Source organism: Trypanosoma cruzi, genomic scaffold (assembly GCF_000209065.1).
Source record: "Trypanosoma cruzi strain CL Brener 1047053517123 genomic scaffold, whole genome shotgun sequence".
NCBI classification, from domain to species: Eukaryota; Euglenozoa; class Kinetoplastea; order Trypanosomatida; family Trypanosomatidae; genus Trypanosoma; species Trypanosoma cruzi.
Genome location: NW_001849559.1, coordinates 331,732 through 353,213, shown reverse-complemented (window position 1 = coordinate 353,213; position 21,482 = coordinate 331,732). Strand labels below are relative to the sequence as shown.

The 21,482-nt window shown below is 47.9% G+C and overlaps 9 protein-coding genes across 9 annotated transcripts, besides 18 other annotated features; all 9 read right to left on the bottom strand.

Annotated features, from left to right (window-relative positions):
• Positions 1–12,464: a sequence feature (heterozygous, Esmeraldo-like haplotype).
• Tc00.1047053511445.160 (copper-transporting ATPase-like protein, putative) lies at positions 10–2,874 on the bottom strand (the record flags this gene model as incomplete). Its single annotated transcript, XM_809251.1, has 1 exon — positions 10–2,874. One exon carries the CDS (start codon positions 2,872–2,874, stop codon positions 10–12), a length of 2,865 nt encoding a protein of 954 aa, XP_814344.1.
• Positions 2,906–2,928: a microsatellite.
• On the bottom strand, positions 4,036–5,046 carry Tc00.1047053511445.140 (uncharacterized protein; the record flags this gene model as incomplete). Its single annotated transcript, XM_809250.1, has 1 exon — positions 4,036–5,046. One exon carries the CDS (start codon positions 5,044–5,046, stop codon positions 4,036–4,038), a length of 1,011 nt encoding a protein of 336 aa, XP_814343.1.
• Positions 5,135–5,162: a microsatellite.
• Positions 5,180–5,206: a microsatellite.
• Positions 5,400–8,024, bottom strand: Tc00.1047053511445.130 (hypothetical protein, conserved; the record flags this gene model as incomplete). Its single annotated transcript, XM_809249.1, has 1 exon — positions 5,400–8,024. One exon carries the CDS (start codon positions 8,022–8,024, stop codon positions 5,400–5,402), a length of 2,625 nt encoding a protein of 874 aa, XP_814342.1.
• Tc00.1047053511445.120 (hypothetical protein, conserved) lies at positions 8,264–9,475 on the bottom strand (the record flags this gene model as incomplete). Its single annotated transcript, XM_809248.1, has 1 exon — positions 8,264–9,475. One exon carries the CDS (start codon positions 9,473–9,475, stop codon positions 8,264–8,266), a length of 1,212 nt encoding a protein of 403 aa, XP_814341.1.
• Positions 9,714–9,746: a microsatellite.
• Positions 10,216–10,274: a sequence feature (T-rich).
• Positions 10,375–10,412: a microsatellite.
• Positions 10,507–10,527: a microsatellite.
• Positions 10,751–12,043, bottom strand: Tc00.1047053511445.110 (hypothetical protein, conserved; the record flags this gene model as incomplete). Its single annotated transcript, XM_809247.1, has 1 exon — positions 10,751–12,043. The coding sequence occupies one exon, from the start codon at positions 12,041–12,043 to the stop codon at positions 10,751–10,753; it is 1,293 nt and encodes a 430-aa protein (XP_814340.1).
• Positions 12,134–12,215: a sequence feature (T-rich).
• Positions 12,465–12,577: a sequence feature (areas merged during assembly that could not be assigned to a particular haplotype. This can correspond to areas where the two haplotypes were merged or to regions with more than two copies in the genome that were merged during assembly.).
• Positions 12,471–12,498: a microsatellite.
• Positions 12,542–12,573: a microsatellite.
• Positions 12,578–13,802: a sequence feature (heterozygous, Esmeraldo-like haplotype).
• On the bottom strand, positions 12,597–14,897 carry Tc00.1047053511445.100 (hypothetical protein, conserved; the record flags this gene model as incomplete). The annotated part of the gene is made up of 1 exon (XM_809246.1): positions 12,597–14,897. One exon carries the CDS (start codon positions 14,895–14,897, stop codon positions 12,597–12,599), a length of 2,301 nt encoding a protein of 766 aa, XP_814339.1.
• Positions 13,803–16,889: a sequence feature (haploid, Esmeraldo-like haplotype).
• On the bottom strand, positions 15,260–16,933 carry Tc00.1047053511445.90 (hypothetical protein, conserved; the record flags this gene model as incomplete). The annotated part of the gene is made up of 1 exon (XM_809245.1): positions 15,260–16,933. The coding sequence occupies one exon, from the start codon at positions 16,931–16,933 to the stop codon at positions 15,260–15,262; it is 1,674 nt and encodes a 557-aa protein (XP_814338.1).
• Positions 16,890–21,482: part of a sequence feature (heterozygous, Esmeraldo-like haplotype) that runs on past the window's edge.
• Tc00.1047053511445.80 (hypothetical protein, conserved) lies at positions 17,169–19,007 on the bottom strand (the record flags this gene model as incomplete). The annotated part of the gene is made up of 1 exon (XM_809244.1): positions 17,169–19,007. The coding sequence occupies one exon, from the start codon at positions 19,005–19,007 to the stop codon at positions 17,169–17,171; it is 1,839 nt and encodes a 612-aa protein (XP_814337.1).
• Positions 19,102–19,126: a microsatellite.
• Positions 19,201–19,243: a microsatellite.
• On the bottom strand, positions 19,280–20,926 carry Tc00.1047053511445.70 (hypothetical protein, conserved; the record flags this gene model as incomplete). The annotated part of the gene is made up of 1 exon (XM_809243.1): positions 19,280–20,926. One exon carries the CDS (start codon positions 20,924–20,926, stop codon positions 19,280–19,282), a length of 1,647 nt encoding a protein of 548 aa, XP_814336.1.
• Positions 21,008–21,482: part of a mobile genetic element that runs on past the window's edge.

Below are 21,482 nucleotides of genomic sequence, written 5' to 3'. Positions count from 1 at the left end.
TTTCTTTTTTCACCACTTGGGGGGGAGTGCAGTATTCATCCTTGCCTCGTAGGGCGCAAACCACCTGATTGAGAGACTAGATAAAAGGACACTTATGCTGGAAAAAACCATGGCCGCAGCAGCTAAAATGGGGGGTAGCTTAAAATGAATAACAGGATAAAACATCCCACTTGCAAGAGGAAGTATACATAGATTGTAGCCAAAGGCCCAGAAAAAATTGCCGTATACCCGCTTGACCGTGGCGATGGAAAGAGCCCGCAGGTTTAGGATGTCAACTAAGCTATTGCTTATAAGTACCGCGTCTGCAGCCTCAATAGCTATTTGAGTTCCGGCGCCCAGAGCTATGCCAACGTCTGCCTGCGCCAGCGCCGGACTATCATTGATTCCGTCACCAACAAAAATGACACAATCGCCCTCGGATTGAAGTTGTCGGACGATGCTGGCCTTAGTTGTGGGAAGAGCTTCTGCGTGAAGGTTTTCATGTTGGATGCCAACCGCACTTGCCACACGTGCCGCAACACCCTCGTTGTCCCCTGTGACCATGAGCACCCGGAATCCCTGTCGGTGCAAGAAGCGCACGACTCCAGCAGCCTCTTCCTTGGGTTCATCCGCGAGAGCAACCAAAAGCCGCGCGACGCCATTCACGGCTCCGACAACTGTGGTTCTGCCCATGTTGTTCTGCTGCCGCACAGCTTGTTCAATTTCCGGGGGAACATGAATATTACCCTCTCGCATCATGGCAAGATTGCCGACGTGCACCTTGAGTTCGTTATTCTGAGATCTGCAACGAACAACGGCCTCAGTACCAAGACCACCTTTTACTTTAGAAAAAACCACGTCGTACGTGGACTCCGGGCTCGCCAAAAGAATCCCGTTGGCCACAGCCTTCGCCACAGGGTGATTGGAGAGTAGCTCCACGAATCCAACAACTTTCATTACCTCCTCGACGTTGTCGCCCCAGCACTTCTTAAAGACCACCTCTAGCTTTCCAAAGGTAATGGTCCCCGTCTTGTCAAAGACAATGCAGCGCGACTGGCGCACAACCTCAAGCGATTTTCCAGACTTCACCAGAATGCCGTTCTTCGCACCGACACCGGTACCCACCATGATGGCAGTGGGCGTCGCAAGCCCCAGGGCACAGGGACACGCAGCCACAACAGAAGAAATAAAAAAATCAAATGCAAACATCAAAATAGTCTCATTCTGGCCGCGCCACTCTGGCGGATACATGTCAAAAGCTCCTAGAAACAACCAAGTGAAAAATACACCCACTGAAAAAATTACAACAAAAGGCACAAAGTAGGCGGCTATTTGATCGGCAATTCGTTGAATCTCGGGTTTAGTGTTCTGTGCCTCTTGTACAAGGCGCAAAATCTGAGACAACATGGTCTCTTCGCCAATTTTGGTTGCCTCAACTACAAGCATTGCAGTGATGTTTGTTGTTCCGCCAATCACTGCGGAGTCCACCTTCACTGCCTTCGTTATCGCCTCACCTGTCACCATCTGTTCATCCACATCCGACATTCCTTCCACAACAATACCGTCGACTGGAAATCGGTCTCCGGCCAACACACGAACACGCATTCCCTTTTCAAGCAGAGACGAAGGCATTGTAATGTCACCTTGCGCGGTGACAACAATAGAAACGGGCGGCACCAAGTTCATTAAATTGATGAGAGCATCGCTCGTACTGCGCCTCGCGCGCGCCTCCAGAAAACGTCCCAGCAACATAAACGCAAGAAGCATACCTGCAGCATCAAAATAAGTGGCTATTTGGTATTTTGCCACAACCATCACAATAAACGCACCCAGCGAATACAAATAAGAGCAACCAGCCCCAATGGCAACAAGCGTATCCATCGTTAACATTCCGTGCCTCAGACCTCGCCATGCGTGGATGAAAAACACCGAGCCGTAATAAAACACAATCGGTGTCGACAGGCCCATCTGAACAAAATCAAAAAAAATCATCGTTCTGCTGTCATCAAACACATTTGTTGTCGCCATCAACAACATAAGCAACGCCAAAGGCGTTGCCAGCACCGCAGCACCCAAAAAACGCCTCTTCTGCTCTTCAATTTCTCTTGTCCTCTCCAAGGCCGCTTTCGTTTCATTGAGAAAAACTGCACCTGTGGGGTTCCTCGGCGGCGATACTGAAACTGTATATCCCATAGAAGTAATTGCTTCCTCGACACGCTGAAGTGCATCCTCACAATCCAACGTCACCAGGCAAATTCCTGTAGAAAAGTTGACAACGCAGTCCTTCACGCCATCTAACCGCCGAACTTGCGATCCAATTTGCGCCGCACATGACGCACATGACATGCCACTGACAACTAGTTTCCGCCCAATGCAGCCCACAGTGCCTGTTGGAGGCCGAATAGCGCAACCTGTTGATCCTTGCAACGTCGCAGAGTATCCCATTCTGCCTATTTCATTCATTAGATCCGTAGCAGTCACCCCTTTAGGATTATGGACAACAGTTGCAGTCATGGTCGCAAAGTTGACCGCTGCCTTCTCCACACCACGCAGGCTTTTCAGGTGAGATTCAACGCGCAAAGCACGATTCAAGCATGGCATTCCTTCAATAAGAAATCGGCTCTCCACAGGGGCGTCATCAGCAACAATATAGCCGAGTGAAGAGATTACCCCGTGAAAAATTCGCTCCAGTCTCTCAGCGGTCCACAGGGTCTTCACGACAATCGTGTCATCTTCAGACCGGATGGAAACGCTGATCACAGTGACGCCAGTAATCGAAAACAAAGCCCTTTCAAGCACATCCTGGGAGGGACGAGGGGATGTTGCATCAACACGAAACTCGTACAGCCGCACACCGCCAGAATCGCCAGTCGTCTCGTGACTCAAGGGTGTCATGAGTATCTCGCACAAAAACACACGCAAAAATAATAAATAAACAAATAAATAAATTACTTAAACTGAAACTAGAAGAGAACTAAGCGGCTACCACCAAAAAAAAAAGAAAAAAGATGAAAGAGCGCATCAAAAGCCCAACGCATAAGTACAAAGGAAAAAAAAAGGGAATAAGAAAAGCAGTCCTGCCCCGTACCCGAAACAAAGCCCAACAAAACATCAACCCCGCATGCTCCACGTAAACCGCTCCAAGTCAATATTACGTGGCTAACATGTACCCTAAAAGAAGAAAAGAAATAATGTCCACATAAAAAACACCAACAAAAAGATATTTTCAGTTGCATCCCGCTGCGTGTCTCCCAGCACTGCCGAACGAGCCGAACGCGTGGAGGGCACAGCGACGTACGCCCAAAGACAAGCCAAAACCAAAACCCAGAAAATGAAGGAAATTTCTTCGCGCGTAACATCAGACCCCTGCCAAAGAAGTCATGAGCCAATTTAATAAAATAAATAGAATATAAAGAATTGGCAAAATAAACAACAACACACACAAAAAAAAACAATCCTATCCATTCCCGGCCACTCAACGAGCAATGTATCATCCTTAAGTACGACCACCAGAAGTCGAATGAATAGAAAAGACAGAAATTTCGCTCCAAAGTATAATCGAGGTAGGGGAAGCCGTCGGCATCCTCTGAGAGCGCATGAAACTCGCCGACAAATGTGGTGTTGGAGGGCACACCGTCGTCCACCACCAGCGACACTGGGGCGATCGGTTCAAGCTCCGCCGCACCGCGCACGGCGACGCGCAGCTGGTCCACCGTTGCACTGGAGGGCACTATGCCCAAGTGAATGGCCATCAGCCGGGCGCTCTACGCGCAACACCGCTCAAACCCGTGCTGCGCCTCTTAGGCGTTGTTCATCCTGGCAGCCGTAGGAGACATTCTTTTGTGTAGTACTTTCTATACTGATACCTTTGAGTTACAAATAAAAGAAAAAGGTGTTAATGCATTCATGTTCTTTATCTGCACTTTTTTTTTTTTTTTTTCGTGCACGGCTAAAAGTAATGTTAGTTTTGTTACAACACGGAGTATTTGTAGATACCTGCTTTGTTTTTGTATTTTTATTGCATCTGGGTGGAAAAGAATATGGCACAAAAAGCTTTTATGCTGCCGTGTGGATTAGTGCTCTTCCATTGTCAGCCGTTAGTTGTAGGAGAAAGTCCATTTCCCCCATGGCCAGGTCTGCCCGTATGCGATACAGTACTTCAGTGCACATGACGGGGTTTAGTAGTTGTCCAGTCGGCAAGCGTCGTTTCCCTGTGATCCATTCATGCAGAAGAAAGATGCGTTTGCGTATTTCAAATGCATGTTTTTCTGTCCTTTCAAGACGTTCTTTGGCTCTAATTAACTGCATGCGTCGTGCTTCCCGTGCGCTCTGACGCTCCTCTCGTCGATGTTGAACTTCCTGCTTCTCTTGTAAAGTATATTCCTTTATTTTTTCATCAACGGAACGTTGAAGCTGCAATGCCGCAAGAGTGAAAGCCATTTGCAGATAACGCAAGAAGAACGCGGAGACGTAATTATACTGAATCCAACGCGGCAAGATTTGCATCAAGGAAGAAGAGAGAGAGGAAAGGGAATTGGAGGCTTCACCCTCAGCAATGGCCCCCATCACTCTCTGAAGTCGGCTGGTCAAAACCTCCACGTTTGCGGAACATGAGACTATAAGTGAACACAGCGCAGTAATGTCCACTGGCGGGAGGCAATGGAAAGAGGAAAAGGGGTTTGTCTGGAGTGCACCTTCCTCGGTGCATGCAGGTGTTCCTTCTGTCAGCAATTGTTGAAGCCTGTGCCGTAATGCGGTGGTGCGTGAGGTCGCTTCCCTGAGTTTTTGCGTGGCAATGCGCATCCACTTCTCTCTTAGGAGGCACTGCGAGCTCTTCTCCACAAGAGAAATTCGCTCAAGTTGAAGTTCCTTCAGACGGAGGAGATGGGCAGTTAACTGTTGCTCCCACAACTCATGGGGCAGTCTCCGTGGCACTCCAAGTGACAGTGCGGCAGCGCGCCCTCGCTCCAAGGTCTGCGCAGCACCAAAGGGAGGGTGGTCGATAAAATTAGTTTGGGACATCAAAGTGTCTTCGTTCCTCTTACACCGTGATTCATATTGGGCCATGTGTTTTTCATATTCACACTTGACGAGACCCACGCAATTCTAGGGAGCTTGGTGTCTTCGCTATTCCTTCGCACTGCCAAGAGATGATAATAAATAAATAAATAAATAGATAAATACGCACACACACACACGCAAAAAAAAAAAAAAAAAAAGAAAGAAAGGCTGCACGAATCATGGTAGTGAGGCTCACTGTTGTATCATTGATGGTGAACAGAAGTGGAAATGACGGCACCACGCCTACACATCCATTCACATCATCATGTCCTGACGTCATTTTCTCTCTTTTTTCTTTTTCCTTTACTTCAATTTCTCACCTCCCGACCCACGACATCTTTTTCCCTCAAACTGAAGGCTTAGTGTTTCTCGTTGTCTTCGCTGCTCAGTGCATCCTGTAAGATGTCCACCGTGTAGCCGTCCGCATCGGCGCCGTCTGAGGCTTTTCTTACTTGCATTCCCTTCACCTCCAGCCACAAGTCCATTGGTGTGACAAACAGACTCTTCTTCTTTGCATCACGGTACTTCTCGTACAGTTCCCTGCTTTTCTTCTCAATACGATCGTAGTCAATGAGGGAGTAATGTGCCTTACTCTGCCCACTTGGTTTTCGCACCTTCATCTCGACGGAGGGCCAATACTCTTCGCCCAATTGTGCCTTCCGTGCATCCGACAAGAGTTCGGACAACTTGATCGAGCCAAAGGTCATGTTATCCTTCTGATCTTCATACTTGTCTGAGTCGAGCATTAACACCCCCATGCCAACACGTCCCTCCGCAAGAATCCGCAGACGACGTTCTGTCTGCATGTCCACAAAAGGTACACCATTGGGATCCAGCCGTTTGAGATCACTGACGCGGCAGCGAAGGGAAATGTTCCGGTTATGCACATCCACCATCCGTTGGTACCAACCCTGCCAATCATATCGTTTATACTCTAAATTGTTGTAATGCTCAACAAAACCAACTTCAGTGGGGATGTTAAACTGGAAAGACTCCACCCCAATAGGGCCTATGCGACGCCGAAAACGTTGCGCCATTGCGGCCAGGCCCGTTTGAGGAACATATGAAAGACGTATAAAAATGAATAACATGGCCTTTAATGCCCCTATAGAGTCTTTTATGGCCCCTGGTGCAATAACACCTGCCCGCACCCAGTTTGGGTGACGGTTACCGACTGCCTCAAGAGCACGTGAGATCACGTTCTCATCTACAGAAGGTCTCTTCACAAGGCCGTCTTGTCGTATCGATAACGCCGCCTGATCCAACTCCTTCATGTCAACACCGAGTTGACGAAGCATTTCACAGGACTGATCCACCCTCTGATAAGAAGAGAGTTCTCTCACAATACGATCAATCTTGAGTTTGCGGTTGAGTTCTCTCTCCTCACGTATGGCAATGATGCTTTGAAGCTGATCCGCATACTCCTCTGAGAACAAATGTCTTGAAATGCCTTTGGCGCCGATTGCGTTCTTCACCAATTTATGAATAGAGACCAGCAGAGTTTGGTCACAAAGAAGTTTTGTCGCCAGTCGCCGCCAGTTGTTTGTCCAATCTACGCTTTGCATCATGGCATCCCAATCCACAGTCGTGGCTAAGGGGATACCCATGATTTTGGCCACAGTCTCACGCACAGCGGCGTCCTTTCCGCCAATGAGAGAGGAGAGTAGAGTTTTCACTTCGCCTGTACTTTCAAAGCGAGAAACCAACTCCGCAACGTCATCTTCAAGAATTCCTTGACTGCCATTCATGGCCTCACAGAGGGCAACATCACGACTGAGGTCATGCAACCCATGTTTACGCAAAAGTTTGGAAAACTCGTTCGAGGAATGGCTCCGTAGCAAAAATTCCACCATTTTGGTGACAAAACGACGCTTCACGACGGGATTAAGAAGTGCCAGAAGGGGTCTCTGCTGTGTGTTGTCGGAAGAGCAAATTCCCTCATCCAAGCTTGATGAAGACTCCCTCCATTCAACGGACGCAAGCCTGTTACCCTCATGGATACAGACAAGTGTTAAGAAGAGTGCAACTGGGGCCGTCACATCGGGAACTCGAACCACATCTTCTTGCAAAATCGACTCCCAGGCGAAACGAATCGTGTCTGGTGTGCCTTTACCAAAAAGAACTGCTTTGTGAGCCTCCACAGCAGAGAAAAAGACTCGCCACACGGCATCGCCAAAACCAAGATAGGCCCCATTACTCGTAACATCAATCAGATGTCTTTGAATGTAATCATTGCGCTTCAAAATTGTTAGGCGTCGTAACGCTTCAACCGCCAACGAGCCCTCCGTTCCGCTCAAAGACATGGCATGCATCTGTTCTAAGGCCTCTTTACAAAGTTGAGAAAGTTTAGATTCAAAGGCAAAGCGATCGAAAACATAATGCAACCGCAGTGCCTTGGCTTCTTCAGTTAGATTTCCCCAAAGTTTTGTAAGTCGCTGTCGATCAGTGTCATCCAAGGCCAGTTTTGGTATCGCCACCTCTTCAAACTTCGACAGTAAAGATTCTGCTGCAGGAGAAATTGGCGGCACGTCCTGGACCTGCAGTTGCCTCAAATAAATCACGAGCCGCGGGTGTTGATCGTTAAACCAGTACTGCATACTCTCCCATCTTCTGTCAAGTGTGCTGCACTCATCCACCGTTGGCGCCACGGTGATGTGGGCTTGAGAAACGGAGGACTCTGGCTCTCTGCTCTCTTGGTTGGGCAGTGTACGCAAATACGGATCCTTCCCACTAGTTCCAGTTCCCTCGTGCACCTTCGTGCGAAACAAATCCGCTGCTGGTGCCGCCACAGTCACAGAGCTTTGGAAATTAACGGAGAGGGGCTGCGACACCGACGCATGCTGCACCACACCAGCCCCGTGAGTGCCTAAAATAAGGCGTTCACGTGACTGCAGCTGACAAAGCTCTCTTGTTGAGGAATAAAAGCGCAAAAGCCACGCCCTGCTTCCTGGAAGTAAAGGCAAAGGACGTCGTGCTCGCAGCATCCACGTTTTGCAGTCAATAATTTCCCCTACAGACTGCGAAGAATAATAATAAAAGAAAAACAATTTGAAAAAAATCCAACAGCAAACATATCACATGAAAAAAGAATAAAAAACTCATCTTCCCGCGACCCAGACAAAAAAAAAAATCCCAGCGTAGTTGTTTTTTCCCCTTACACAAACACAACGTCCATAAAATACAAAAGACAAGTGAATAATGCGTTCTTAGCTTATAGGTTTACTCAAAAAAGTATTTGACTTGCGAAACACAGCCACTCAAACCTCGTCATCTCGGGGATATTGTAGCACCCCCAGAACTGATGTCTGGCCTCAAGTTGCAGAGCCTCTTCATACCCCCCGCCCTGCAGTAGCAGCAGTCCAAGCAAGAAACTGCACTGCACTGTCCATTGAAGCAGAAAGAGCGTCATGACTTTTAGGAACGCCGCCTTCGCAAACTCACCTGCCGGCGTCAAAAACACATTCATCAGCCTTAATGACGGCCCTTGCACCTCCAACTCACCAATGTGCCCGTAGTACAGGCGGCGCACCACCATGTAAAGCGTCCACACCGGCAAAAAAAGCCAGAGAAAGGAGGCAACGCCAGCCAAACAGAAAACAACCACCGCAGGAAGAAGGGCAGCTCCAAAGACAATGAACGTACTTCCCTGAATCAGGACCGTTTCGAGATCCTCCAGCTCCAGCCTGCCAATGTGACCAAGCACCTCCACAATAAGCACCGAGTCTGCCGGCTCTTCCGGCTCCACAATCATCCCTCGCGTCCCACGCTCGAGGTCTAGAGGCAGCAGCAACCTCGCACCGTACTCCAGGACGGGAGTCAACAGCCCACTCATCAAGTTGGCAGCGGAGCACACAACGAGGCGGTCCCACCCGCCCTTGTAATCAAAGTGATACTGCAGCACAACCAGCATCATCAGGCTTTTTACTGTTGCTACAATCATATATTTTGGGTTGTACACAAACACCATGTGCTGTGCCTCCTTTCTTACAGACCGAAGGGAGTCACGCAGCGCGTTGTTTAATACGTTGGCGTGCGGTTGTAGAGGAGCCTCCACCTGTAACTCAGTGTCAGACATATGTTGAATAAAAAATGTGTCGTAGGAGTTATCGCCAGTAAAAATACTCGTGCCAAGGAGTCCATCGGTCTCAATGGAAGCTTCGCCACGGCTCGGTGGGATCCCGCTGGATTCCTGCAAATCGGATATTTTCGTTCGACGAGTCAACCGTAAAATTCTCCCCCACTTTCGAATTGTGTGTGCAAGTTTGCCAGGGCGGGACATAAAATAATTAAAAGCCGTGTTCCACAAACAGCACAAAAAACTCGCCAGCAGTATGACGTAAAAGGGCGGTATCAACACGACATCCGGCACCGGTGTCAGTGGAGTACTACAAAACGGCCTCAGTGGCGTCACCCCAACATCCTTCACGCTCTGCATTCCCCCCCTTAGAAACGCAGAGTGATGCTAAAAAGAAAAAAAAATATATTCAAATCCCCACAAATGCCGCTTCCCCCCCCCTCCCCCGTACACACGTCGAGAAGATGGCAAGCAATAATTAAAAACAAAAGAGAAATACCCCTTCCATCAAAAGGGCACGCCAGTGAAATTCCAAAAAGAATCCGTCCTTCGAGGATTGGCGCCCGATCCACAGAACACAAATACGGCAGAGGTGCTCAAAAAAAAAAAAAAAAAAAAAAAAAAAAGAAAAGCTTTCCAATAAGCGCCACTTGTCATCCTTTTCCCTTTTCCCGCAGCAACGTTCACATACATGCATCTCCTCTCCCCTTCAAAATATGTTAAATGCAACTCATCCGGTTAGTCGTCTATCCGGCTTCAACAACAACGACAAGAAAAAGAAAAAGAAAAAGGGAACGGACCTTGCGATCACTTTGCATAAATTCGTTAAATGTAATATGCATCTGTCATAAGGCCGCGTCCTCTCATTCACAAAAGGGAAAAGAGCAATAAAAGAAGATTACAGTTGGGCCCAATGTGCCTGACATTCTCCACATTTCAGCCGATTTATCCAATGCGCATACTCTACTAAAGAAGCGTATAAATAAAAGCACTTCAAGACAGTCAGGCTCCTTGTAAACTCGCAAGGTGACAGTCATTAAAAGAGCCCCACAACCCACAAAGTTTTCTCCACGTGGAGGGCTGTGGAAAAAAGGGCGCGTAAGAAAGCAGAAAAAAATAATAAATAAATAAGAAGCAAACAAACAAACAAAAAAAAAAACGCGCTCGCTACATGCCATTGCTGCATTTTGGGAAGTACATATCAAATGAGGCAATACATGAACAGAAAAGTTAAACACGGCGAAGTAACATCACCCCACCACACAGATAAATACACACAGACACACAAACACACACAAAAAAACAACAACAACCGGTAACAAAGGTGCTTAAATTTGCAGCTTCAATCATTTCTCTTTTTTTCACCTTCTTTCTTAGTAATAAATAATAATTATATATATATATATATATATTTTTACGTTCACTCCCGCTGCTCCAATTGGCAATATGTACATGTTATACTACATGCTGTTTCCTTCAAATGGGCAAAACAAATCATGTTGACGCACGAGTCACACCCTGAATTGTCGTGCTAGAAAGCAATTTAGCCAAAGAAGGCCTAAAGAAAGAGAGAGGGAAAGAGGGAAGGGATCAGAACAATACATCTGCTTGCAATTACGCCAGCGCCGCGGTTGGTTAAAGATTATCAAAGGAACATAACGCCGTAGGCATAAAAATTTCTTTTTGATCCATCCCACACTTTGTATCTTTATCCGCCCTGATGGCATCCTGCAATTGGAGAATGACCCGCTGTGCTCGACCATTCCACCTGTAATAGTTTTTCTCCAAGGCATCCTGGTGGCGCCGGTATGCCATTTCCTCTGCGCGGTTACGGTGTTGTTCTATATCGCGTGTAATTTCATTAAGATTTTCTTGTTCTCTTGCCTCGCGAGCACCCTTGACTAACTCACCCCGTTTTTTCTTTTCACGTGCCATTTCAATTATTTCATCATTACGCTCAATTCGCTTTTCAAGCTGAGCTCTGTAATTTTGTCTCTGTCTCTCTATGCGCTCTTGTCGTGCGTGGGCCCGAAGCTGTAATTCGTACTGCCTGAAGGCTTGCTCTGCCTCATACCGTGCCTTATGCTGCTCCTCCTTTTCCTTCAATTCCCTCAAAAGCGTCTCATGGGTTTTATACCTCGATGGTGCTGCCGCCTCCATGAAGCCATCGTCAGTGCCAGCCCTGCTGCTGTTGCGACGACGGGCCAGAAAGGAGTGTACGTCTTTTCTTTTATTTAGTATGGCGTCAACTCCCTCGTCCTGTTCTAATTTCCTCATGTGAGAAATAAATGCGGCTTGTTTTTCACGTCTCCTTTCTTCTTCTTTCTGCTTCCGGCGGTTAAGAACCTCACGACAGCGTTCCATGCGCTTCCGTGATTTCTCTTTATGCTCATAAGCAGTTCGTGCACGTTCCTCTTGCAGACGTGAGAGAATTCTGTTCCTCTTCTCGCCCTCTGCTTCCGCTCGTTCAATCACTGCGGCCTGTGCATCCAAAATGGAATTTTTGTACTTCTCTATCCGCCCACCCACTTCCTTGTTTTTTTGATTGTAATAAAAGCGCTTTTCCTCTTGCATTTCAGACACCAGTTGTTTTCGTCGCCCAACGTCTTTCTCGAGCACATCTCTCCGCTCCTCATCCTTCTTCGCCCGACGCAAATAAACATCAAGGACCCTTTTCTTCCTTGAAATGTCATCAAGACGCTGCTTCTCACAAATTCTTCGCTCCGCTTCTTCAAGGGCATACTGCAGCGCAGTGATACGTCTTTTGATGGACACACAATTCGCGCCAGACGGGGGCTCCCTGCATGCTTCACCCATTATACTCTCTAGCTGTGCACTAATAACGTGATATTTACGTAGTTCCGGTGACAAGCCCGCATTGCCCACTTGGGACTGTCCACCGCTTGGAAGAGTCTCCCCGTCCAGCATAGAATTCTAAAACCTGCGGCAACCGCCTGCCTTCTTCTTCATGAAACAATTTCTTCATATGAAAGACAATTTTGGTCAGTGACAACCGTAAAAAGTAAGAGCAAGAAAAGGAAAATAAATAAACAACAACAACAAAAACACATACACACACACACACAAAAAAAAAAAAAAAGGGCGTCTTTATGTGTAAACGCGTCCGCACTCGCACCCGTGTTGAATACCGACATCTCATTTCCCCCCCCTTTTCATTGTATTCATGTCGTTTCGCGTGAGACGTATTCAATTAGAATGGATTTGCCCATTCCAGCGATCCCGCTGCCATGGATTACGCAAATCAACATTGGTCACAGGCAACTTTGTTCTATGGAGTATGTATTAAACAGAAGAGGTTCGTCCCACGCATACTTATAATTGACCGCCCAAATAGACACACACACACACACACACACACACACGGAAAGGTACACAAATGATAACAATAAACAAATACATACAGCAAATAATAATAATAATAATAATAATAATAATAAAGGTTATGATAAATCAGCAAACACTATCGCTTATTTCTATACTCTCGGAGTTGCCTTAGAATAAGTTCTCGACCAAACTCGGTGAGGGCTCCGTCGCTGCCAAAAGCCGCGTGCTCAGAAATGACATCGCGATACAAACGTGGAGATGCGGTGGTCGCCTCTGCAACGGACTCGCATTTCTTCATCCCCCGCGATGTGATGTCGGCAGCAGCGGCGTCTTCGGAGCTGCGATCGGATGAGACTGCTGCGGACCTGCGAGATGAACGATCTTTGAGAGGTACGCCAGCAAAATCTTTTTTCCTCAAAAAAGCATCGCTATGGGCGGTGTGGCTTCGACGTAGTTTTTCAAATCTATTACGCTTCGGCGAGAACGTCCCTTCTTCGAATGATGCCTCTGCCGGCGCCACAAATGCTGGTTTTGTATGAAGAGTGGACAGCGCTCGGGGAGAGCGAGTGCCTGCACTTTGTGACCGATGCAGCCTTGGGTGGGTTCCGCCTTCACCAAAGAGTTCTCGTGCAGAAGCAGTCGGAAAGGCGGCGGCGGCTCCTCCAGCATGTTCTTCCCCTTCGAGGGTTTTTTGAATGTGAGCTCGACGGAGTTCGTCTGCCCTAGTTGTTTTCACATCCACTTTGTGGTTCACATGACACTCTCGTGGCACCTTCCTAGGTGGAGGCGGACGGAATGTACATTGACGCATTTCTTCCTCTATCATTGCCTGACGTTTCTGATTCTCCTCCTCCGCCATTTGCCGCTTCCGTTCCAATCGTCGGGCCCTCACTTCTTCAAGTTCCTCCGGTGAAAGAGCTCCACGTTGAAACTTCTTTCGTGCCCCTGCATAGCTGCCGTTGTCATCATCCGTGAGATTGGCCTCCATCGCGTGAATCCGTGGGGGAGGCACTCGACCCAGCGGACTTGCATGTGGATTGGAGAGCCCCTCCACGGCCTTCTCACAGAGAGCAATAAATCCCTCTTTGTTCAGTTTGCTTGCGCCGCTGGATAATATAATGTTGCGCAACTCTTCCGCCTCATCGGGTGACAAAATAATCACAGCCGCCCTCACAAGTTCCTCTGCACGGTGTTCGGTGAGAGTCCGTTGTGAGCCCTCACGGCTCTGGCGTTCCTTATTTATGGCACTCGAAAGCACATTAAATTTCGCCTCGATAAACGATCGCCGACGCTCACGTTGTAACAACTCCTGCAGTCCTCGGACGTACTCCGACCGCATCAGCTTCAACTCCTCATTCTCCTGTGTTGCCTCAAGTTGCCGACGCAGATTTCCAGTTTGGTTAGAATACACTGGTGGCTTAAGAAGCCGCTCCACCACGTCTTCTACAACCTGTCCACCCTGGCGTTGCTTCGCGACAATTCTTTCCGAGTTCACACTCACTCTTGGTTTAAAAGGGGGTGATGTGCTCTGCGATCGCCTCCTCTTGACTTCATCCGGCTGTACCACAACACCATGAGAAAACAGTCGCTCTACAACAGAGTTAATTTTATCCTCCGGTAGAGGTTTGTTAGCCGGACTCTTAAAAAGCATATGACGCTCCAATTGCTCCACAACGTACGGCCGCACCTCCCGTACAAAGTGATTTTGCTCCTCATGGTGATGGTAAAGCTTACTGAAGACATGGGAGTCGTGCGTATGGGCAGAGGACTTTAACATGGCCGCTCGAAGAGTTAATGGGCGAAACGTACATCCCTCAAGTTCCCGTCTTATGTGCTCCTGTCGTTTCTTTGTTCGCCATTCCTCCCTTCGCATGAGTTCATTGTAAACCCGATTATGCGGTGCCAGCTCAGCGGGTCTTTGAATCTTTGCCGCATATGATGAGAGTTGGGGCTTAAATGGACAGTCCCGCTCAACCTTTGCATTTTCCAGCATCATCTGCCGCATTTGCTCCACCGCTGCCCACTGCCGTTTTGCAATTTGGGCCCGCATGGCATCCTCGTAGAGATCACCATGTCGAGAGCGTTGGTAATTATCAGCACTGGGAGTCGTGTTATCCAGCGGTGTTTCGCCATGCGAGGTGGGTCCACCTTGGTCAGCTTCACTCACCTCCACATGGGAGCTTCCGCGCACCGGCTCAACTGGCGAACGGGTTTCGCTTAAAATATCCCGCGGTGACGCGCCACTGTCCTCATTGTAGCGAATTGTTGATGGGGTGAGCTCTATGGTGTCGTTACGCCGAGACGACACAAAGGAAAATGGGTCGCCTCCAACCAAATTGGCTGCCGAAAAGAAGTTGGGGCTAATAGCGTCAAACCAGCGTGTGGCAGTTGATGCCGATGGTTTGTCCTGAAAATTGATATCTATGGAATCCAACATTAAAACCGCGTCACCTGCAATGCTGTCAGCCAAAACAACAGCAACAACCAAACAAAAGACACGCAAACAAAAACCCGGAAGAAAAAATAGAAGGCAGGTAACATACGTAAATTAAAATGCATCCAAACATATCAAAACATTGAGCAAAATGAGAATGCACGTCCGCAAGCGGATAATTACGTGTACACCCACCCATCCACACGCAAACAAAAAAAGAGATAATAGGGACAGAGACGGGAAAGCGGCCAACAAAACCGCAGTAATTAAAAAGAAAGAAAGAAAAAAAAAAACATTTTTTACACGTTCCTTTTCGCCTCCCCTTCCTCCTTCCTTCTCTTTTTCTTGTGATTCATCTGCTCAGGTTACGTATCCGGGGCTCTCGCAGAGCGTGTCAAGGCCAATTGATACGGCATTTGGTGGCGCTCAAGTGCCATTTTTTGTGTCTTCATGTTGGACGAGTTATCATCGACTTTTGGCGGCTCAGGCTGATCCACATGTAGCAGATCCGTAAGAACATCGTTTTGCTCCCAGTTCGCCGCTCTGGCTAATTCGCGGATTTTGTTGACAAATGCAGACTTAGCCCCGTCACGAGCGTCAATAACAAATTTCGCCGTCTCCGCCACCACCACTGCATTTATTGCCATTGCCACTTCGAAGAATTCAGGTGACATGAGCTGTGTGCAACTCGTTCCCACAAAGGCCAAATCAAATTTCTTATTCTTTTTCTCGCGTATGTGCTGCATAAAGCGGGTGAAGTCCAGCCCGATAAAATGAAAGCGAACATCCGGGAGGACTGCCTGATGGGCAACATCACTGGGCGTCCCTGGCGGCAGGTAGTTGTAGTTTGCAGGGTCGTCCCAGGCAAAGGCGTGATCGCTCCACGGCCATGACTGCCCCGTCAAAAGCCCATACAGCCATGCCCGCACATTATGCATGGAGACGACACCGTTACCGTACTTGCATGTGCCATCAATCGTCTTTGCACGGATGTGTGTGTTGGCCGTCTGTGCGCCAAACGCAAAGAAGGGACCGTTCTTCACGTCACCAAGAAACGTGCCAATGCCTTTTGCATTAAAGTGACACAACGTCTTGTTCGGTACCAAGTAATTATAAGTGAAACCACGGCGTGGATTTATATGCGTGGCGTCAAAGGCAATGCCTGTATTGCGCCACGTACGATATTCGGCAAATTTAATTAGATTCGTGTAGTCACAAAGATAAAAATTGAAATCCCAGTCAATAATATTATCCCGGTTGTCGTATCGTTCTGCCATCTCGTGGCGCAGTCGGCGTAACCATGAGTCCTCAACTTTTGCCTGTGATGTATCAAAGGCCCAATGCACAATTTGCTCCTCCACAAAATCACGTTCCTTGGACTTCATCTCCGTGAATGAGACAAGCCGGGCAAGTTCACCCTCCTCGTTTCTAAGCACACGTAACAGTCGCTGGGACACACTTCGACTCTGTGCAGAGGTGGTGTCGCGAGTTAGGGCGTTTCCAAAGACATCCAAAAACATCAGCACTTGCTCCTCCAGCTCATCCAGGGAAAACATGCTATCTAGCAGCCACTGTAAAAAAAAAAGGTAACGGCAATGTATCCGCAAATTGGGCTCGTAAATGAAGAAATGATAGACGGGAGGCGGTTGTGCGGCCATTTTTGACTTGACTTGTAGACTCGAAAGCGTGCGGAATATGTGTCTAATATCACATGCCCCACAGAGGAGAACACGCACAATGTCTCTACTGCCTTCATCTTTCTTCTCTTTCGGTATGCGTTGTTGTATCGCCGCAATCATGGCATCTATATCCACATCAAATTTTCTGTCCTTTTTTACATTATCCCCATTCGTTGTTTTGCCTTCTTCTGGTTCTTCTTTGGTCTCCTCAGCAACATATTCGGTGTCATCAGTTGCGTGTTTCTCTCGCCGCTCCAAAATCTCCGTAAAGTCAACAGCAGGGGACCAGCCCCACGCCAATTCGGTGCCAACCCCATTAATAAAATGTTCCTTACCGTCGTGGAGGTACTTGTAGCTCATGACAGCGACTACCAACTACTATAATATACATATGCATAAATAGATTAAGAGCGACATACGGGGTAAGTGCAAATGATTGTGCAAAATGGGCAGCAAACAGACAAAAATGTGTATATATGAATCAAAAAGGATAACACATTCCTGCTCCATCTCATTCACCTGTTGCCTCCAAGTGGATCTTTGCTGTTCGTCTTCCTCTTCTTCACCACAAGAGTATCAACCCATTTTTTTCCTATTAGTTCCAGGAAAGAAGATACATGGCGGAGAGGGATGGGGAAAAGGCAAGCAATGAATTTGACTTGCCAAGGACATTCACCAGATTCAAATCCTCCACCTTCTCCCCATGGTCCACCACCACGATAGAGCTCTCATCAGCAGGACGCAGCTCCATCCGACACCCACCGCCCGCCGTTTCTCCACCCAACCTCCACGACATCTCCACATTATATAGAAGGATCGTACCCTCACGGTCTGTGAGAAAAAGAGAGAGAAGTGGGGCGGCGAGAGCAGGGGTTTCAATGACACGTACGCAGCCCGCATACACTGGCCGAGGCGTACAGATGCTGCTGCGCATTAAAATAACGACTGGGTTTGTTATATCATCCGTGAAACGAACACTTAAAAGCAGAGCACGTTGGCCACGTGTCAGCACCAGCACTTCCCCTTCTGATTCCTTATCCTCCACAGGCAATAAGCACGTTGGAATCGCCTCCTTTAAAGATGCATCAATAGTTCGAAGTGTGCGGGCGGGTCCAGCTTGCCTCAACCCCGTAGCAGAAATGGACCAAAAGCAAAGAGTCCCATTGTTTCCAGCAGTAACAAGACCACCTGTTTTTCCAGCCAAAATACAGATTGAAAGCACATAATTGGAATGATGTGCATCAGCTATTCGTTGTAAGGCCTTCCCTTCACGGATGTCTAGTAACTGAATGGCACCATCGAATGAACCGGAAACCACCCAGGAGTGGTGCCCCGAAAGGACAGGATTTCGTACGCCTGCAAAGACGAGAGATTTCACACCACTGGTGTGAACCTGAGAAAAGCGACGTACCAACTTTCGTGTCTCCGCATTATAGATTTTTACGCAGCCATCTCGATATCCTACTGCAACCCATGTCGCAGAAGACTCCTCCGCAGCATCAAGGGCAATGCTCAACACACCGTCGGTATGTCCAACGGAGCTCCCCACTGATGAAGCAGAATCCACATCTAAGAAATCTACCGTCCCGTCTGTCTTACCAACAATAAGGGCTGTAAACATTTGCTCTTTATCAGCCGCATTTGGGAGCAAAGTATGAACACACGAAATGGGTCTCTCGGCATTGTCAAAGACAATTTTACGTCGAATATTCTTTGGACATTCAAGTGGATAGTGCAAAAACAAGGCTGAAGAAACCAAAGATGATGCAGAAAAATCATCGGGTCGTTCTCGCTTTAATGATGGGTTTTTTGTGCTGCGATGATTGCCATCCAGATCATTTTGCAGCCTCCATAGCGCCGCCGGTAAAAATCCATTGTATGGCTCTGTGTTCCAATTGATGGCTTCTTGTAACGTCCTCAATAATGCCTCCCTTTTTTCTTTCACCTCAATAGACACCCCTCCATTTCCATGTTTATTCATTTCATCTAAAAAAATGTTCTTGTGAGAGTCCAATAACTGCTGCAAACGCGCATACCGTGCCAAAGATGATTTTTTCATGGCTACAAAGATCGGAGAGTTTGTGAAAAAAGCCCTTGCCGCATGTACAAAGCCCTGCAGAGTCAAAAGTTCCACAAAGATGTGTTCGTACAAGTCAAACAATACTTCCATGGGAAGCAACAGAGAGTCCACATAGTTTGCTAGCACTGTGTGCCATTGCCCTTCAAGAACAGATCGCTCCAAACCGGCAGGGCTTGTAGACGTCACGGAAGCGTTTTGTTCGGTAAGTTCTTTTGGTTCCACAACATCTATGGTGTTGAATGGCACTCGGGACTCGTTCTGCAGTGCAAGAAGGGCATTTTTGTAGCCGTATGCCTGCAAAAAGGCATACACATGTCTCAATACTTCTTCATGAGCAATAACACCGTCTGCCATCGAATTCCGTCAAGATCCCTTCTCCCTTATCCTTGTATCCCCTATCCAAAGAACCAGTCCCGTGTATGATAAGTGATAATTCTAAAGCAAACGGAGAAAGAAAGAAAGAAAGAAAGAAATATATTATATAACGCCCACATAGAGGTAGAATTGCACCCCAAAGAAACCAAAAAAAAAAAAAAAAAAACGAGCAAACAACAAGACGACGGCAACAACAACAACAACAAAAACATCAATGAAACTGCGCAAAACCTCCCCGAATTGCCCACACCTCATTTCATCCTTGGGACAGCCCGGTGGGAAGCAACAATTCTTGCGAGCTTCGCCAAGGCGACGGACTCTCTCTGAGCTTGCACTCTGATAAGACGCTCCTTTCTCCGCCGAGCATCCCCCAGTTTGGTCTCCATGCGTTCTCGGGCGATGCGTCTACCCTCCGTCATGGCGTGATTGTAAAGATCTCTTTCACCTTGCGCTCCCTCGAATTTTGAAGGCAAAGAAGCCGCAACAATACTCCCATTATCACCCAAATAGATTCTATGTTCTTGAAGAATACGATTTCGACGAAGAATGGGAAGTATTTCCAGGGCAAGACGGCGCGCAAGAGCCTCCTCTTCACGGTGTCGAGACTCGGGGTCCAATACGTCGGTAGTTTCCGCGCAGCCCATAGGCACGTTAGCACTACTGTGAAACCGTTTACTTCGTTGTGCAGTGGCTCGAAGCAGAGCAGGGTCATAAGAAGGACTTCCAGGTTGGCGCTGTCGACGATGACGTATTTGCTGCTCCTTCTGCGCCTGTCGTTGAGTAAATTGTTGCATAGCTGCCTCCGCAGAACGGTGTAGTTCTTCATCTTCATCCGGCAACACCGTCGGCGTTTCCCCACTCCTTCTCGTTTCATGAGGAACAGAACTTGTTTGAGGTGCAAAGTCGCTTGATATTGTCGGTGCTTCCAAAGGTAAAGGTCGCCGTGCCTCCAAATGTTGCGAAGTACTGCGTTCAACTGCCTCTTGCAGCCACGCTGGGGGCGCAACAAAAACTTTCTTGCCGTTTATCTGGCATGGAGGAACGGCTTCTGGGTGGGACGCCACTAGAGGCGTACTATTATCCGTATCATTAGCATCATCCTTTGGACGTTCACTGTTGAGAGGTGTTTCACTCACCGCGTCGGTCGCTGCCAACAGAGTTGCCGAGGAAAGGGATGAGGAAGTGATGGCAACTGACACTGATGCACGAAGCCGTGTGCAATCGGGACAAAAATACCCCGCTGGCTGCTCTGACAGATTTACGCAGTCGAGATGCACCGTATTCGAACATTGTCGGCGGTCACAAAGAATCATCCGAGACGCATTATCGCTCTCACCGCACACATGACACACGAAAAAAATAGGCGTCGAGACCCGATTGTCATCCCTATTGTTCTGATCTTCTTCTTCTTCCTCTTCATCCTCCCATAGTCTGTAGTTTCGCTTTCTTACCTTCGTGATCTCCTCCTTTCCTTCTGGATCCACAGTGAAGATGCGAGTAAACCGGGCCTTGCAATGAGGACAGACGTTTGTGCTCTGCGCCCATTCCTTGATGCAGTATGCACAAAAAATGTGACTGCAGGAGTTCAATCGGCCTCTTGGATTATCAAAGGGGTAAATCTTCGTGAAGCATATCCCACAGATTTCATCATCAGAGACCCTCTCCGCAGCGACCTTCCCGTTGGTGACTCCACTTGCCATCTCGACACAGGAAGAAAAGGGAAAGTAAAGAAAATTAAATTGATCCAAGAAAATGTTCGTAAAAAAAAAAAAAAAGTTCGCGACAGCCGGAGCTCCGCTTAGCCGCCAAATTTCCTTTATTATTATGTTTTTATTTTCTCTCACTTCTCTTCTCAAAGTAATTTTGTTTTCTTTGATAGCCCGTCTGTCTGCCAACATTTTTTCTTTTTCTTTTCGTTATACAACATGGTCACTATTCATTGAACGCCCGAGGGCTCTCCGTAGAAACGTGGCCAACTTTCCCGTCTCGAATAACGCTGTCATGCGACATAGATTTCCTCCAAAGATTCGAATGCTCAGTGGTCGACGACGGGGGCACTCCCACGGCATGTGCGATAGAATTTCCCGTGGACCGTCAATGTGCTCAGCGGCTGGTGGGATTGCAGCAGAGGAGTGGCTGAAGGGCCATTGTTTTCATTGGAGCTTGCAGAGTTGCGTTGTCCGTTTTTTGCTCGTTGATACGCTTGGCATTTTCGGTAGTGACCTGCGCGTAAGTCACTTGTTTTGAAGACCGTGGAGCTGTCGCAAAAACACATTTGAGGCTTTCAACGATTGGAGTGCCAGGGTGGACACGTCGGCTGTGTACCTTCATATGATGAACGGACGAGAAGAGTCTGCCATCGATTGGGCAGGGCGACGCTGACCTGCTGCTCGTCGTTCTCCGAGGAGGTGCCGTGGACACGCCAGGTGGAGGTTCCGGCGGCGGCCGGGGCGG